We start from the raw sequence: 17,081 nt of genomic DNA on the forward strand, positions 1-17,081 counted from the left end.
GTTGGAAGTGACTGTCACCTTAAATATTCAGATAAAAAGGTAACAGTTCCATGTACAGGTATTCTGATTTCCAAGTTAGTCTTTCAAGACTTTTTAAACCAACAATTCAATTTATTCTTCTTTCCATGTTACGTATAGTGCCAGCCTGGTGTAGGTTAAGGTGTTGGACTAGGACAGGGGTCGACAACCTTTACCACCCAAAGAGCTATTTGGACCTGTTTTCCACAGCCCCGAAGATCTACTGAGCCGAAGAGGCAGCTCCACATGGAGCTGCCTCCGGTTTGGCTCCTCCGCTCACCTTTCCTTCCAGCGCTGGAAGGCAGAGGTGCCGAGCAGGGAAACCCCCTTTGCCCGACGGAGCAGGCAGCTGCTCCATGAGGCAGAGGAGGGATGGCGGCTGTGGGGATGGCAGAGGGGGGATGACAGCTGCTCTGGAGGGACACGCCCATGCTACCCTCCGACCTGCAAGGGTCGGAGGGCAGCATAGGCGTGTCCCTCCAGCCCTTCCAGAGCAGCGCTGGAAGGAGAGGTGAGTGGAGGGGACACAAAAAGCGGCACCCTCGCGCACAGAGGCACCTCCAGTTTGGCCCCTCCACTCACCTTTCCTTCCAGCGTTGCTCTGGAGAGCTGGAGGGACATGCCCATGCTACCCTCCGACCTCCAGACCACACGGAGCCACAGTATAAGGCTGAAAGAGCCGCATTCGGCTCCAGAACTGCAGGTTGCAGACCCCTGGACTAGGAGATAGGAAACCCACCTTGGAATCCCCGCTTCCCCATGGAGACTTGTTGGGTGACCTTGGGCTGGTCACACACTCTCAGCCTCAGTCCTGGCAAGTATGTGGATGGGACACATCCAAGGAATACCAGGGTTGTGATGTGGAAGGAAGCAGGGAGTGGCAAATCACCTCTGGACGTCTTTTGCCCTGAAAAACCCACCAGGGTTGCCATAAGTCAGGTGTGACTTGATAGAAAAAAGGAGATGTAAACCTTTATCAGAAAATTTTTAAAAACTGATACCTGAAAAATGAAGTTTTTATTTGATCAATAAGAACGAGATTCATCCAGTGTCTATTCAGTAGTAGCAAAATAAACCAGCACAGCTGTGGTGCTGCATTTTATTCTGGCATGAGTTTCATCAGTGAGAGCTTAGCAGAGTGCATGTAGTGAGTGAACATAAACTGTGGTGTCATTTAAATGACCCAAAAAAACTCAAATCAGTGCAAGAAACCCTTTGTACACCCCCCCACAAATACATGGAACGTTCCATTGTAGCTATTAAAGGGGTTCCCTTCCCTCCTACTCCTGGGGCCCTCCTCCATTTTTTAAGGGGAGGAGATTTACCAAATGCCAGTCTGGACTGCCATCTATTGCTCCCTCCCAAGGTGCAGCACACCCTACCCTTGCATTTGCATTGTTAATAGTATAGTGTATGAGCAGAAACTGAGTTTGGAAGTTGGTCTTCCATTTATGGAAGAATTTGTGCCTGTGTCTGTCCAGTATGTTTGTTTTTTAAATCTTGCTCTCCTTCCAAGGAGCTTGGGGTTACACACGTGTTTCTCCCCTTCTATTTTTCTAATTCTTCCAACAACAATTGCCTTGGAGTCAGCCAATGAGTTTCATAGCCACAAAGACTGGATCCCTGATCTCCTGCTCACGCTCTAACTGTTCTACCTCCCTACCTTTGCACAGGAAGCCACCTGTGTGTACACGCAAATTTAACAAAGAACTCAGTCACTTCTTAAAGGCAAGGTAGCCAGTTGCAAGATTGAGTGGCCAGCTATAAGTGAAAGGGAGTTAATGTTGTTGAGCACCAAAGGATATTATGCCCCAGTTCAGAAAGCATGTAGATGTTTACAGTTGCCAGATTGGCCTTGGCTGGCCTTTGAAAGCGAACACCAGGGTCGTGATGCAGAGGTAGGCAGTGACAAGCCATCCCTGAACACCTGTTGCCTAACTCTGCCCCCCAGCCCATGGTGAGTGACTGTGAATCCATTATGACTTGTGATGGCACAAAACCCCGAAAGACACAGATATCCTTGGAAGTGGTCCAGAGACCGGCAGTGCAGAAGCCTTTCTGAAGCTGAAAAGTCCTGAGTCTGGTCAGTGACTGGAAGGGGCAACTCCACAGAACCTACAACAAGCCTCACTGAATTCCAAGAAAGGCAATAAATAAATGTAATACATATTAGGTACTAGATTCAGTCTTGGACTGGTGATGGCCAGAAGGTAAAATGCCTCAGGAAGTATTTTCTGGAGATGCTTCAGCAGGCGAATAAGGAAGCTCCTGGCAGGAGGAAGTCTTTGTCCTCCAGACCTGCCAGCTTCCCTTCAGTGCCCTGGCAACTGTCTGGTGATTGTAGGAAGATGGGTCCGTGCAGGGCCTAAGAGTTACAAGGGGGAACATCCTTGTAAAGGAAGAACAAAACAGAATTTTAAAGTGTTTGAAAAAGCCTGAGCCCTTTTTCTTTGCTTTTGCTAAGGTCCATTGAAGCCTTGGCCCATGACCCTGGGCATTCTTACAAATTTAGTTTGTTTCTAAATTGAAGCCCTAACCTTGTAACAGGCCTGCTGAGAGAGCAGATCCGTACTTACTTGTTCTGGAAGAAATCTTTTAAAAATACAATATTTGGGGTGATGAAAAGTTAAGAGCCGTTCTGTGCCAGAAGTGTCCACTTCCTTTTAAAAATGGGTGCGTTGTATGACTGCCCAACTGTTCTTCTTTGCTACTGCAAGTTACTGTGGAAGTGGATTGCCTGAATAAAGGGGGCAGAAGGGAAATCAACTTGGGGAATACTATACTTCATGTGGTTGAAACTTGGGGCTAAGGCCGTGTTTAACTTCTGACTGCAGAGGTTTTTTCTCCCTCACTAGGCAGTGGAATCAATCCAGGCTGAAGATGAGAGTGCAAAGCTATGCAAGCGCCGGATTGAGCATCTTAAAGAGCATAGCAGCGATCAACCAGCTGCTGCAAATATGTGGAAGAAAAAACGCATGGATCGCATGATGGTGGAACATCTCTTACGGTGTGGTTACTACAACACAGCTGTAAAACTAGCTCGGCAAAGCGGTATTGAGGTCGGTACTTCCTAGGTGAAAGAACTGTGGAAATTAGACTTGGTAAATACCCGAAATATTCGGTAAAATTTGGATTCAGATTTATTTGGGCATAAAATTATCTGTATGCCCAAATAAGACAAATAACATATTCAGATATACCCCAAAATTCGGGTAAATTAGAAAAATTTGGGTCCTTGATTTTTTTTTGTATTTTGGGGGTTTTTTTACGTTTTGGCCTGCAGGATGCACATTTTTAAAGCTAGCGTCACCAGAATTTCAGGGTATCACTCAGATATTGTCCTGATGATATCACCAGAGATTGGTGGTGATTGGTTCTGGGGGGGGGGGCAAAGTTATGGATCCCCAAAGGAGTGCCCTCATCCCCCATTGTTTCCAATGGGAGCTAACAGGAGATGGGGCTACCCTTTTGAGGATCCATAACTTTGGTCCCCCTGAACCTAACTTTACCAAATTTGGGTGGTATCATCAGAACAGTCTCCAGGTGATACCCTGAAATGTTGGTGTCACTGTGCCTTACTTGGGCAGGGCCTTCACTGTCGCTTGTGGGGAGGCCTGTCAGACATCTCTCCATTTCATTGTGGAAGTGGTATCTGTTGGATTCTCCAGGTGTGGTGACTTGAAGATGATGTCTTGTCGTTGTTGCTGTGTGTACAGTGGGGATGTTTCTGCATCAGCTGTAGTTTCGCGGGTGGGGCAGTTGGACTCCAGGGTTTGCAAGTGGGAAAATGTCACCCGCTTTGCATTGTTCCACTTGTGGAAGGTGGTTGTGCAAGATGTTGCACAGCATATCCTGTTCTAGTTTCCTCATATGCACAATGACACACACATGCAAGATGTTTCCTCAGTTCTTACTCTCAATACGGGAACGCCACAGGGCTGTGTGTGGAGTCCTTTACTGTAACCCTTTATACGTATGACTGTACCCCTGTCTATCATGGTAACACCATTGTCAAATTTGCAGATGATACAGCGGTGGTGGGGCTTGATGAGTCTGCCTACTGGGGTGAGGTGGACCGGTTGCTCTCGTGGTGCAGGGACAATAATTTGGTCCTTAATACCAATAAGACAAAGGAACTGATAGTAGACTACAGAAAGAACAAGTCAGAAATTCAGCTCTTGGTTATTGATGGGGATCAAGTGGAGCGGGTGGCTAGTTTTAAGTTCCTGGGTGTTATGATTAGAGTGGATTTGACCTGGGGCGTTCAGACTGCCGTGGTGGTTAAGAAGGCCCAGCAGAGATTGTATTATCTGAGACTTAAAAAAAACAAAAACAACTGACTGAAAAACTGCTGGTGACCTTTTACCGCTGTGTCATAGAGTGTCCTGACATACTGCATCTGTGCATGGTTTGCCAATTGCACAGTGGCAGATAGTAAGGCGCTCCATAGGGTGATTACTGCTGCCCAGAGAATAATTGGATGCCTTCTCCCCTGTTTGGAAGAACTCTATAATTCCTGCTGCTTAAAGAAAGTTCAGAATATTCTGAAAGACCCGTCTCATCCTGCATATTCTTTTTTTTTAAATATTACCATCTGGCAGACGATAGAGGATCATAAAAACAAGGACAACTAGGCTCACAGATAGCTTCTGTTCGAGAGCTGTGGCTTTGCTGAACTCCATAGTGTTGCGTTGACGTGGCTGTGGCTGTGTAGGGATGGTTGGAAGGGGGACTGTGGAAGATGGGGTGTGACGATTGCAGAAATGTGCATTGGGGGATGTTTGCATTTTCGTTGTGCGAGCACAATGACATTAAAGTTTATCTTATCTGTTGCTGTCTATACTCTTTTCCACAAAAAGGGGACAGTAAATGTGTATATTTATCTGCCATTTCCTGAACCTTCTTTATAACGGAATGCTCCGTGGGGGGCTACAAAGAAGGTCTAGGAAATGGCGGATTAATATACAAATTTACTGTCATCTTTTTGTGGAAAAGAGTATAGTCAGCCTGCTAAGTTGGTTTTGTTAATTTTCTGGGTGGCTGTTGAGCTCCACGTTGTGGTTTCTAAAGTTACTTTATACGCGCACTCTTCAGAAAGTGGTTGTAGTGGCCTCAAGGCCCTGAACTGTATCATTGGAGACACCACAGCATAAATGTAGTTCCGCGGAATGACTAGGGATGCTGAAGCAGAGCAAATCAGTTGCAAGTATCTTGAAATGCGGTTCCCACAGAGAATATTGATTGAAGTATCCTGCTGTAGTGTTTCTTTAAGAGCTGAAGTACTCAGTGGCATTTCCCCTTGAGTGAATAATTGTTGCAGTGAATTCTTAAAGCGAAGTCAGGCTAGGCGTGCCTGTAGTAGATTATAATTATCGCAAACTCTTCGTTTCCTGTATTGTGTAATCAGATGGAATTTTAATAGGTAACTTTTTGTTTGATATTTAGTGTAAGAAGAATGTGGGCAGAAAGCGTTTTACTCAGTTTAATGTTGGTACAAATGAGGGAGCCACAAAGACTTTTAGGGGACAGCTTTTCCTCTGTATGACACCCATTTCCTCTTTCTCTGCCCCAGCAGCCCACATAGCTTCTCCTGTTTTTCTGCTTCCTTCTGTTCTGCTGTCACATCCACCATCTTTTCTCTCTCCCTCCATCCCTGTTTTCAGCTTACCCTATTTCTCTGGCATCCTCTCCCAGGTAAAGTCTGGCCAAGTTGCCAAAGTTGGGTAGGTAGCAAGTTACTGGTGGTCATCTCTGGGCCTGGTAAGTCCTCTTTCATCAGGGTCAATTTTTTTTTGTGGGGGTGGGGGATGAAGACCTTTTGCTGGGCTGTTTTGAGCTCCTGCTTCCCCATGGTTTGCTTTGTAAAAACACAGACATGAAGGACTTAGCAGTATTGTTTGCTCCCCAAAACCCCCAATCTGGCCACTGAGATCTTAGAGTACAATTTTTTATTTTTAAAATTTTATTTATATTTCAAACTTTTAGACCGCCCTCCCCCGAAGGGCTCAGAGCAGTGAAGAATGGTCATAAAAAGAATAAAATCACAAATATACAATATGAAAACAGATATGCATTATAAAACAGACTAGCTCCTATGGTGACATTTATTCACCCTCTTACTATACCCACGGGAGGCCTAGATGTTACAGGGATCTACCAATCAACCTGGCTGGTAGATCGTACAGCTGCCAGTGTCCTGTCCATATCAGTCGGGTTGAGTAGGCTGAAGCGGTCTAGACATGGACCCGAAGCTGGCCAAGGGACCTCCAGTTCATGTATTGTATCAACCGTCGCGGGTAGGGATTGGTGGAAGGTCAGGACTTGTGTGGAGGCTCAGTGAACATTCTGCATGACAGCTGAAAGCTTCAGGTTTCTAGTTTTAGTAGGATTTTAATCATGCAGACTTTTTCTGCAAACCAGGTGTTTAATCAGGTTGGTATAGAAATCCCTCCTTCTATTCTTGGCTTATGTTGTGGAATTTTTGATCCATCCTCTGTGGGTTGATTCAGAACTAGATACAAGACAAGGAGAAGATCTGCAAGTACTTGTGGAGAATTTCACTTTCCACTTCCCTGCTACTTCCTCTTTCCCCTCCCTGAAAGCCCCCCTAGCCTCTCCCCTTTCCATGCTTTCTTCTCTCCTTCCCAATCTACCTTTATCTGTTCCCTTCTGCTCAGCTTTTCCTGTTTTCCTTCCCCAGCAACTTTCCCCAGAGGAGTCTGGCTAAACTGCTCAGTGCCAACTACTGCAATGGGCCAAAGCGCATGTTGTGGACCAGGTTGGGCCCAGTTGCATGATGGCAAACCTTCAAAGCCTCTGTATCCCTTTCCCACACTGTATCCTCTTTGTCTCCTCCTGGCAGCCCTCATTGCCCCAACTTTCCTTATTTTCTTCTCTTCTTTCCACCCACTAATCTTCTCATCTGCCTCTCCCCTCCTCATCTTCAGCTATATTTACTATTCAGTTCCTTGATACCCTGTCTTTTACCACACAGGGGACCCAAAGCAACTTACATCACCCCCTTCTTTTCAGTCTTATCCTCATTACAACCCTGTGAGGTAGGTTAAGCGACAGTATGTAGCTGGCCTGTATCACCTGCTTCCGTGAGCTTCCGTGGGTGACTGCGGATTCAAGTCAGGGTCCTGGATCATAGTTTAGGCTCTAAGCACTACATCCCACTGACTTTTGGGGAGTGGTTGCAGTTGACCAGGTGGCTGGATCTGGATGCTTTTAGCAAGCTGCATGGTAGCAAGTTGCCTGGTGGTTGCTGCTGGGACTGGCCCTGGTGAGTCTTCCCTGGAAAACCAAAACAACCCTGGAATGAGCTAAGCTCTCTCTCGCCCCCCTTTATTCATGGCAAGCAAGGCTTGAAGGCTGACAATACTGCTGTGGTTGTCTAGTAATGGCCATTGAGTTTCTTAAAGCTACAGGCACTGCTGCAACTTTTTTCTAACGTCCTTTTTTTCTGCAAACCCGGAGGCTTTTTTGTTTGTAGACTGATCAGCCTCTTCATGGCTCTGATCTCTAAATTAAAAAGCCACCCGTTTGACCATATTGAGAATCTGCTATATTGATGTGCAAATACTGAAGTGTTGCTGGTGTAGCTGATTGGTTGGTTAGATATCAACCTTCTGCATCTGAATTCTAGTTCTGCATGACTGCTCTGCTGCTCTCATGTTGAAAGGTCCATTGCTTTTCATAGGGAGAAGGTGGGAATGTTTTAAAGTTGGGATCTGTAAGGCAGAGGGGAGGGGAAGCCAGGTTTTACTCAAGTATGTTTTCAACCTAACTTGCATCCCAGTTTTCCATGTTTGTCTTTTGGCAATGCTGAATAGCATCTCCAAAAATAAATGGGAAAACTGTCTCTATTTAAGACTTGATGGGGGGAATCTGTCACAAACAAAATCCTGCCCTTCATATTTCAGCCTGCCTTCCTGGCCCTTTGAGCTGCGCAGCCACCAGTCCTTCCAGATTGGTTTAGTTGCTGAAGAAATTTATGAAGCTCATAAGACTCCCAGAGCAGCCAGCAATCAAATTGTCAATAAAATGACTAGAAACAGCAACATTGAGAACATTGATTAGTAATAGCTAATTTTGAAATAATTGCAGCAGTTGAAGCTTGATTAATCTTCCATTATCCTAGAATAATGCCACAGACTGTCAAGGGTATGGTACGAGAGGGTGGAAAGGAAATAATGTTGCAGATGGGGACAAATCTCATTTGCTTCATTCTCATATTGCAAATATGTGTGTGTGGGGTGGTGGTGGTGTTAGGAGTGTCTGTGTGCATTGCAGCCTCGACTGAGTATCCTGGGGCTCCTTCCCCTGGGTTCGTGATGGGAAGGGTGTAGGCAGAGGTTGGAGATTCCAGCCATGCTCCGTTGGCCCCTCCTCCAGTGTGGCAGAGTGATGCTTTGGAGTGGGGAATGTGGGGAGAGGATCCCCCCCCAGCTGGGAAGGGTTTCTCCGGCTTCTGTGCTCCTCTGCATGCAGAACTCATTGTGTGCCCGAGGACAGAGCAGCAGCAGCAGCAGCAGCAGCAGCAAGCTGGACATGATTACTTTTTATGTACGTGGGAACATTCAGAACGTTCTCAGCTCTTGTTGCCAGGATGAGTGTCTGGCCCTCGCTTTCAAGCACGTCCTTGTGGTGGGGGAGAGAGGCTGAGGGAAACAGGACTACTAGTCGTAATAATAGTAGTAATAATAAATTTATATTCCGGCCTCCAACCAGCACATCAATAATATTACACACAGTAAAAGGAAGGCCGCTGCCTTGTGGTTCATGGTATCTCCTGTGCTTCCACTGTCTTCAGGGAGTCAACTCTGATGTATGTGCCAAGCGAAGCGCAGCTGGTCCAATGGGGCTGTTGTTCATAACCTCACATTTCTTCCACCTTCTTGTCTTTCATGAGACAGTTGGCTCATCCTTCTATTTTCACTGGTCCTCTCGGACTCAAGAGGCCCTGGTGACACCTTTTAAAATTATCCTGTCAAGATGGCAATCTCACCAGCCCCAAGGCCGAATAAGTGAGTAGTGAGCAGAGAGCTCCTGAATGCATCCAGGCATGTGCAGGAGGCAGCAGCAGCAAACGGCCTTCCAGTTGGTGGTTTCTCTGGCATTTGAAGTGATGCTTGAATCACCTTTGCCCGCTTAGGTGTATGTGGCTGTCTTTGCAGGTTACACCATTTTCTTGTGACTGTGTTGAGTGCTCTGCTGAAATCCAGGCACATAGTACTGGAGTGAAACAGGCCTACAGGTACCTGGTTTTGCCACGGGTGATGTGGAGTTTAGCAGGCCCAGGTCTATAGCTACCAGACTTTAATGAGCAGATAAACTCTTCAAGTCTCTCCCCTGCCCCCATAACAGGGTTTGGTTTCAATCAAAATATAAATTTGAGGGGGTGGTCTGGTTGTCATGTCTGTCTTTCTAAAAGACTCTTCTTCTAATTAAGAACCAGTCTTCTATTCCACTGTAGGGCAGGGGTCCCTAACATGGTGCCTGCGGGTGTCACAGCAGCTGTGAACATCTTTTCTGTCAGCCATCAGGTGTTTTTTTTTTTAGAAAGTTTGTGTGTCCTGGTGGGGCTTTTGACCAGCAAGGCTTCTGGTTGGCTGCGCAGATTTTTGTAAATGTTGCTACAGCAGCAGCTCAGCACGAGGCTCTTCATTGTATGACTGAAGGTAGGCTGCCACCGCCGCCATTTTGTGGCTGACCCTACCTCGTGTGGCCCAACAGGCTGTGCCAGAATTCCAGAGGGGCTCCCAGGCTCAAAAGGACCACTGGTGCAGGGGAAGCTTTGGAATCTCCACTCGTGACCATAGTTCTGCTCCAGGGAACTCAGAGTGCAGATTCAGCCTTCATCTTGCTGCCTTAGCCACGTTGGAGCCATTTACAATGCGGATCTTCTGCATTTCCAGTAAAGTTCCTGAGGACTAATTGTTTGGTCTTATTTATCTCTAGCCAGTTGAGTTCTCTGTGCAGGTTCCTTCCTATTTTCTTTCATAGCTTCAGTGTACTTCTGACAAGCTTGTTACTTTTAGGACTGTGTCATTGCTCAATACTGAAGACCAGGAATAAAGATTTTCAGAAACATAACAGGGTGGGTTGATTGAAATCAGACTTCAGACTGACTGAATCGTATATGTCTGAACAAGCATTCATATTTCTTAATTCTGGGAACAATTGAAACGTGTTTGGCTTCTTACTAAATAGAATTTGCTGTTGGGAGCATGATGTAGAAGTCCTGAACATCTGGTGGCCCCACATGCCTTGTGCTGCAGAGAGCGATTGTGAATTGAAGGGTGGGTTTGGCTTTCTTGATGCATGCTAAGGGAAAACTGCTCACTTAATCTTGCAAGAGCTATGGCTTTAAAGAAGCAAGCATTGTAGATAACTGGGCAGAACAATTATTTTGAATGACAGGAAGTCTTTGAAGTTGTTGTTGAAAATCTAAGGATGCATATCATGTATAACGCTTGACCTCTGAGTCACATGAGTGCTCCTTGTTTGTTCTTTTAATTTTCTAATCTAGATATGCATAGAGTGGATTTTGTCTTGACAGACTGAATATAGGTTTCAGTATTCATTGACGACATTTTTGTAAAGGATGAATTCTCACAAATGTTATGAATTTAATCTATGTTACTTCGTGTATTTTATTTATGTTGTAAGCTGCCTTGAACACCTTAAGGAAGAAAGGCAAGGCAGCTATTTTAAAAAAATAATAAACTAGATGTTTATATCAGGCCTTGGTAAATGATCTTTGGATCTAGGAGTCATCTTAGAAAAGTTGGAGCCGGACTCCTTTTCCAGCCTTCAGGATCTGGTATTCTAATGACCACATTGTCTAATTATTGCTACCACAAAACTTAATTGTAAACACTTCAGTTTCCCATAATTTTATTAAAGCTATAACAAAGCTGTTGTAGTATAAACAAATATAAGGTTACCATATTTATCATCATAACCCTAACCTCTTAAATTTCCTGTAACAATTTTTGTTTAAAAAGCTCTGCTTAACTGAATTTTGGAGTCAGTCTAGAAAGATACTGTCAAAGAAATTAATTCATTTGGCACCACTGAATGAAACAAGTAGTAATAAGAACTTAATGCACTCGTATTATTTGTGTGTCACACAGCAAAACATATTCTGACATGAAATGGTAAGTTTGTAAATCTCTTCATGATTATCAGAAGGCACTGCAGTAAAGTGGTTGCTGAAAATAATAGGTACCACAGTGAAATCTGTAGGTGCCATGACAACCAAACACCTGGGAATTCTTGGGTCATGTTTTTTAATTCCTGTTTTTATTAACACTGGAGAACAATTAGTTTGCACAGATAAGTGGGTTCATTGTTGTTTTTCCAAAAATCTTTTGGGATATCTCTAAATACAGGTGGTTTCATCCCATTTTTTTCAAGTTTGTACTTCGTTGTCTTAATGAAAGCTCTGCATTAAATGGTTTAGAGCCTTGGGTGACTAATTAAATTTGTCTCTCTCTTGAAAGGACTTGGTAAATATTGAGATGTTTTTGACTGCCAAAGAAGTAGAAGAATCCTTGGAAAGGCAAGAAACTATGACTTGCTTAGCTTGGTGTCATGATAACAAGTCTAGACTCAGGAAGATGAAGGTATGGAACTTTTAAAATTGGGTTTAATTTTAATTTGGATGCATTCTTAATTGATTGGACCATAGCTTTATGATAAATGTATAGAAATAAGTGTGTGGCATGCATAATAGCTTCATATAATGCACATTTTATTCCTATTTAAGGTTGTCATCAGATTGTGATAATGTGCAGTCTAAAATGAATAATTCCTTGAGAAAGCTGCCCCAGGTGTTCAGGCATTATGGATTAATTTTGGTCTCTAATGGAAGGAGCCTGGTGGCTCCTGGGTTTTGGACAGAAAAATGAACGTGGGGAATTCTTGGAATCCCAGTGTCAAACCTTGGATCTGGAAATCACGGAAACTGTAGATTTGTTCTAAAGCCTTTATTTCAGAGTGTAGGTAACATCATCAAAAGAGGAATCTGGCGATTCTTGCACAAACCCACTACCTATATTCCGTTGCCCCCTCCCACCGAGCTCCTACTCCCCTCTACAAACTACAAAGCATTGCGAGCCTGGGAACAGTTCACACCTTCCTTTGATAAGATCTGTGTCCGGGATATCCTGGGGCGCCAAGTGGAAGACACCGGACTTTCGCCCCATATCAGAGGATGGTAAACCGGCTCTCCCTGCCCTACCTGCCATTTGGCACTGTCAGGCTCAGCCCTGACACCCAGGCATCTTCCCTCTTCCTCATGGACAGCTACGATAGGCAAGTCATTTGGGGCAAGGTGGTAGCCTCCGAAAGTGGAGGTTTTTCCAAATGCAGGTTCTCTTTACCCATCTCTGCCCCAACCAGGCGTCCCCCTGGGTTTTGGAAATCTTTGGTAAGCTCAGTCTTTTGGGTTGGATGGCTTCTGCATGAGCTCCTGCTGTCAGCTGCCACCCTTGTGTGCCCGTTAGCCAGCCTGCCCTTTGATCCAGGGGTGTCTGGGTCAGAGCTCCGCCCATGTCTACTTGGGCTAAGGAGGGCCTGGCAAAGAGCTGGCATTGGTGTTCTGGGCTGGGCTGTCTGTTCCATCTCCTCGCCACCCTGGCGGTCCTGTGGCCTTTTGTGAGCCCGTGGAAAGTGCTCAAGGCCTGCCAGTAAGAGGCATTGCATCGCTTCTTGTTTAGGGGTGGCTCATGGAGACGTTCTGACTTGATGGAGGCCCTTAATGCTAGATGTGACTAAGACAGTGTTTCCCAAACTTTTTTTCATCGTCCGGTTATTTTAATACCTCTCCTCTGTGACCCACTAAAATTTTTATGGCCTATTTGAGAACCTCAAATCCATTCTGTAGCTTCAGACTCACAAAAAAATCTCCGTTCTGTTTTAGGCTTCAAAGAACTTTGCAGGCTGGAAAAGAATAGAGTACAACCCATTTTTATTTGGCTACACAGAAAAATAGAACTGTGGGTCTAAGAATATAGTTACCAAAGCAAGATGCTGTCAGTCACTCCCTGAGCCCTTTCTTTAAAAAAGCTCAGCTGGGAAGTCCTCTGTCCTTACCCAGTGAGTCCAAGGCCAGGCTTCCTGGGAAACAGGGAGACGATGGGAACTGTAAAGATACCACCAGTCTCTGTTTCTTGCCTAGGTGAAAGCTCCCAACTCCAGTGTTCATCCTTTCACCAGCACTAGCAGTTTTTTACTTGCTTATCTGTTTCCTCAGACTTCTAAAAAAAACCCTTTCCTTCAGTTTCTCTCACATTCACCCTTGTCTCTATCAATCCCTTGTGTCAATAATGATTGCAAAAATCCAGGGTGCATCATTACTTTGCATTACTTTATTAAAATGTGTTGTATTTCTGGGCTAACGTACTTCAGAAAGCACCAGTGTAGGACTGAAATTAGTGGGCAGATGCAGACTGATTCCCCAATTGGAATATGCTGCCACAGGAGGTGGTGATGGCCACTAACTTGGATAGCTTTAAAAGGGGCTTAGACAGATTTATGGAGGAGAAGTCGATTTATGGCTACCAATCTTGATCCTCCTTGATCTCAGATTGCAAATACCTTAATAGTCCAGGTGCTCGGAAGCAACAGCCGCAGAAGGCCATTGCTTTCACATCCTGCATGTGAGCTCCCAAAGGCACCTGGTGGGCCACTGCGAGTAGCAGAGAGCTGGACTAGATGGACTCTGGTCTGATCCAGCTGGCTTGTTCTTATGTTCTTATCTCTGTGCTGGTCATTCCCCGCAGGCCCTCCCCTCTTTGCCTGGTCCTACCTCCCATCTGCATGTTGTCATCTCAGTTCTGCTTCTGTAGCAGAGTTCCTGAGCAAACTGGCCTGGGGCGGGGAAGTAATTTCCCAATTCCAGGCTGCCGCTCACAGGCCAACGCTCCTTCCAGTTTACAGTTGAAGCCTCGGAGGTGGCTTGACCTTCACTGCTGATGTAGCTTCCTCTGTTCCAGCCAACCAGTGTTTGAAGGCTATTTTGCAGTATAAAGCAAAGGAAATAAGAAGTGACATCTGACATATGGATGACCTCAACTGGACAGGATTCTCTCCGTTCATCAAAGCTCAGCTTCTAGATTTTACAAGGGCAGCAAAACTGTTGTGCTGTCTGGAGTATGGCACTTTTCTTAGAGTTTTTGTGGTGCTGTGCAAACAAGAGTTCAGGCTGGTGCTCAGAAGTGTCACGTTTTGTGGACTTGCCAATAAATAAATAGAATTGAAATCAATTTATTGATTGGAGCTCCAACAGGCTACACTTCAGGAATTCTTTGCCAGGACTAAAGCTTTCCTACCAAGCTATCCCAATCAGAGTTGTTGTCCCTACCCTGTTACTAGGCAACCGCTCCCCTTCTACTTCCCCTGACCCGTTTACAAACTTGCTCCTTTCCCAAGGTGCTGATGACAGTTCAGATGGACCCTGCCTGGGAAAGGCATTGTAATAAGCCCACACATCCCTACATAGCAAAACTCTTTAACATAAACTGCAACCAATAACAAGCAGTCAGGGTATCACAACTTCCTGTCCTCCCCTGGAGACATGGCAAGACCAGTTACCATAAAGACCGGTCTTAACAAGAAGTAACCTTTTCTTGAACAAATAGTTCTCAATGGAAGAGAAGCTCTGAGTTTTGTTTTGTTTTTGGGAGACACTTCTATGGTAGTTCAGTTTGCAATACTGTACAAATACAGTGTACAAATGGGATTTTTAACCTCAGGCGCTCAATTTTGATGAAAAAGGAGATTTATTGCTAATTTGTGGCACACCAGTTCCTTGGTCCAAACCTCCTACTTATTTGGAAGCAAAATGGCAAAAATCTGGCCAGGTGAGTAAGCTGGGGATCATAGACTCCTGTCCAGAGGAGCCAGCTGTTCGTTCAGCAGGCAAGGCTGCTGTGGCCACACCTAAGAATCTGCCTTGTCTTTTACCTCAGAGTTGTCTGGAGTTCAGCCTAAGGATTCAGGAGTTCATTGAACTTATTCGGCAGAACAAGAGGCTGGATGCTGTGAGGTATGCAATCAACTTATTTGAATGTTGTGCATCATTTAAAAACAATTAATGGTTTGAACCGTACTCAGAGGAGTTATCTCTGCTGCTAGTAAAAGCTTTGATGTACCACACATGCATGGCATGTACAATTGCAGTATGAAAAGAAAAGCAGTGTTTTTAACTTGTCCTGGATGACAGAATGGTGGGTAGTGGTTAATTTGCTTTGTTCCTGCCAGCAGGCAAAACACAGAATTTATTTGACTTTTATTCAAAATAATTTAGAATAAAGCATGACTCGTTTTGATATAAACAGGCGGAAATTCATTCTACAAGAACTTAAAAACGCATGCAATAAAAAACAGGTCTCTGCACATAGCTAAATCTGTAATCATTCTTCTTTAAATTGTATGCCGCCACGGGCCCTTTTGGGATGGGCGGCCTAGAAATCTTAAAAAATAGAACAAAAATAAATAAATTTGTCTTAAGATGAGGCAAACCAGATTGTAAAATTGCTGGCAGAATGCTGTACAGAATGGGGAGCTCTGTGCACATATGCCTGCCCCGTGCAAGGTTTTCCCTGACTGGAAGCCCCTGGTAGGAAGCCTGATCAGCCCTTCATGGTGACTCTTGGGAAGAGAGAGAAACCTTTCCAAATAAAATACTAAGAAGGGCTTATGAAGGTAATTGACAGGTGAACCAGAGTACATCGTGATAACTTTCCTTAAATTCTCAAAGCAAGGTTATAAATTAAACATCTGGCACCCATTTGCAGTTAAGAAGCAATCCGCCTGCTTTTTAGTGGCATTAATGAACTACCACGTTGTAAGGTGTGGTCTTCTACTTTTCCTAACCAGCTGTTGAGCCATAGATTACCATTCATATTTACGATTAAAGCTGTGCATATGCAGCAGAGAGTCGTGTCCTGTGCTGATAGATGCAGCAGAGGATTCTGTTATCTGCACAAAACAGGGCATAGAAGCAAAGGCCTTCCCCTGACTTGGCCCCCTTGCATTGTAGAGAGGGTTGCTGCCCCTGGCTGTAGGTGGTGCGGCCACGGATGGACCAATCCTCCATAAACCCTCCTTAAAACTATCGGTTTCAGTAGCTATCAGGGCATCCCCTCGGACCGTGATGGCGAACCTTTGGCACTCCAGATGTTATGGACTACAATTCCCATCAGCTGATGGGAATTGTAGCCCATAACATCTGGAGTGCCAAAGATTTGCCACCACTGCACTAGGAGGTGTTGCTAGTGTTTTGCTTTTTTTTAGTCAACGTCCAATGCTGAAGCGTACGTCACATTTTCTGTTTCCCATCCAGGGTTAAAAGGTGGGCCTGTGCTCACACAGCTGTAACCCTGGCCCCAAGAATTCCCACTTCTTTCCCAGATTAGTACAGCTGTGGTTCATATTTATATCTTCACTAGCATTTCCCATAGATAACACAAAAGCTTTGAATATAATTTAGGAACTGGTCCAGAATGCAGCAGCTCGACTACTGTCTGTGGTTAGCCGCCAGAAACATACACTGGCCATTTTGAAGCTGCTACACTGGCTGCTGGTCTGTTTCCAAGTTCAGTTCAAGGTGCTGGTCGTCCTCTCTAAAGCCCTTCCCAATCTGGGACCCACATATTTCAAGGACCATCTCTTGCGATTTGTTCAGCTGGTGTTTTCCTTCTGCAAGACCCTTCACAGCTGAGAAATTATCAGTAATTATCAAGTAGGAAGTGTTAAAATGTCTGCTCTCGGTGTTGGGTTGTTGGTGGAATTTCTTAAAACAAAACCGAAGAGGCACACGTGGATTCATTCTGAATTTCAGACATGCAAGGAAACATTTCAGCCAGGCTGAAGGAAGTCAGCTGGATGAAGTGCGGCAAGTGATGGGGATGTTAGCCTTTCCTTCTGACACTCACATCTCTCCTTACAAGGTATGTTTCATTTTAATTCAGCTAATGGATGGGCAAAGAAAGTCTGTGGCTCTGGAGTCGCATGCTGCTGGTGGCCTATTCTGATGTCCATGGTCAAAA

General features: G+C 44.9%; 1 protein-coding gene across 2 annotated transcripts in view; it reads left to right on the forward strand.

The window, feature by feature from the left end:
- Positions 1 to 17,081, forward strand: part of MAEA (macrophage erythroblast attacher, E3 ubiquitin ligase) — a 36,422-nt gene that overhangs the window by 12,066 nt on the left and 7,275 nt on the right. For both annotated transcript variants that reach the window (XM_048493657.1, XM_048493658.1), the window contains exons 3-6: positions 2,874 to 3,077; positions 11,529 to 11,651; positions 15,000 to 15,076; positions 16,874 to 16,982. In XM_048493657.1, the coding sequence (XP_048349614.1) occupies positions 2,874 to 3,077; positions 11,529 to 11,651; positions 15,000 to 15,076; positions 16,874 to 16,982 (513 nt within the window). The remainder of the gene's footprint in view (positions 1 to 2,873; positions 3,078 to 11,528; positions 11,652 to 14,999; positions 15,077 to 16,873; positions 16,983 to 17,081) is intronic.

This window comes from Sphaerodactylus townsendi, linkage group LG04 (genome assembly GCF_021028975.2).
Source record: "Sphaerodactylus townsendi isolate TG3544 linkage group LG04, MPM_Stown_v2.3, whole genome shotgun sequence".
NCBI lineage: Eukaryota > Metazoa > Chordata > Lepidosauria > Squamata > Sphaerodactylidae > Sphaerodactylus > Sphaerodactylus townsendi.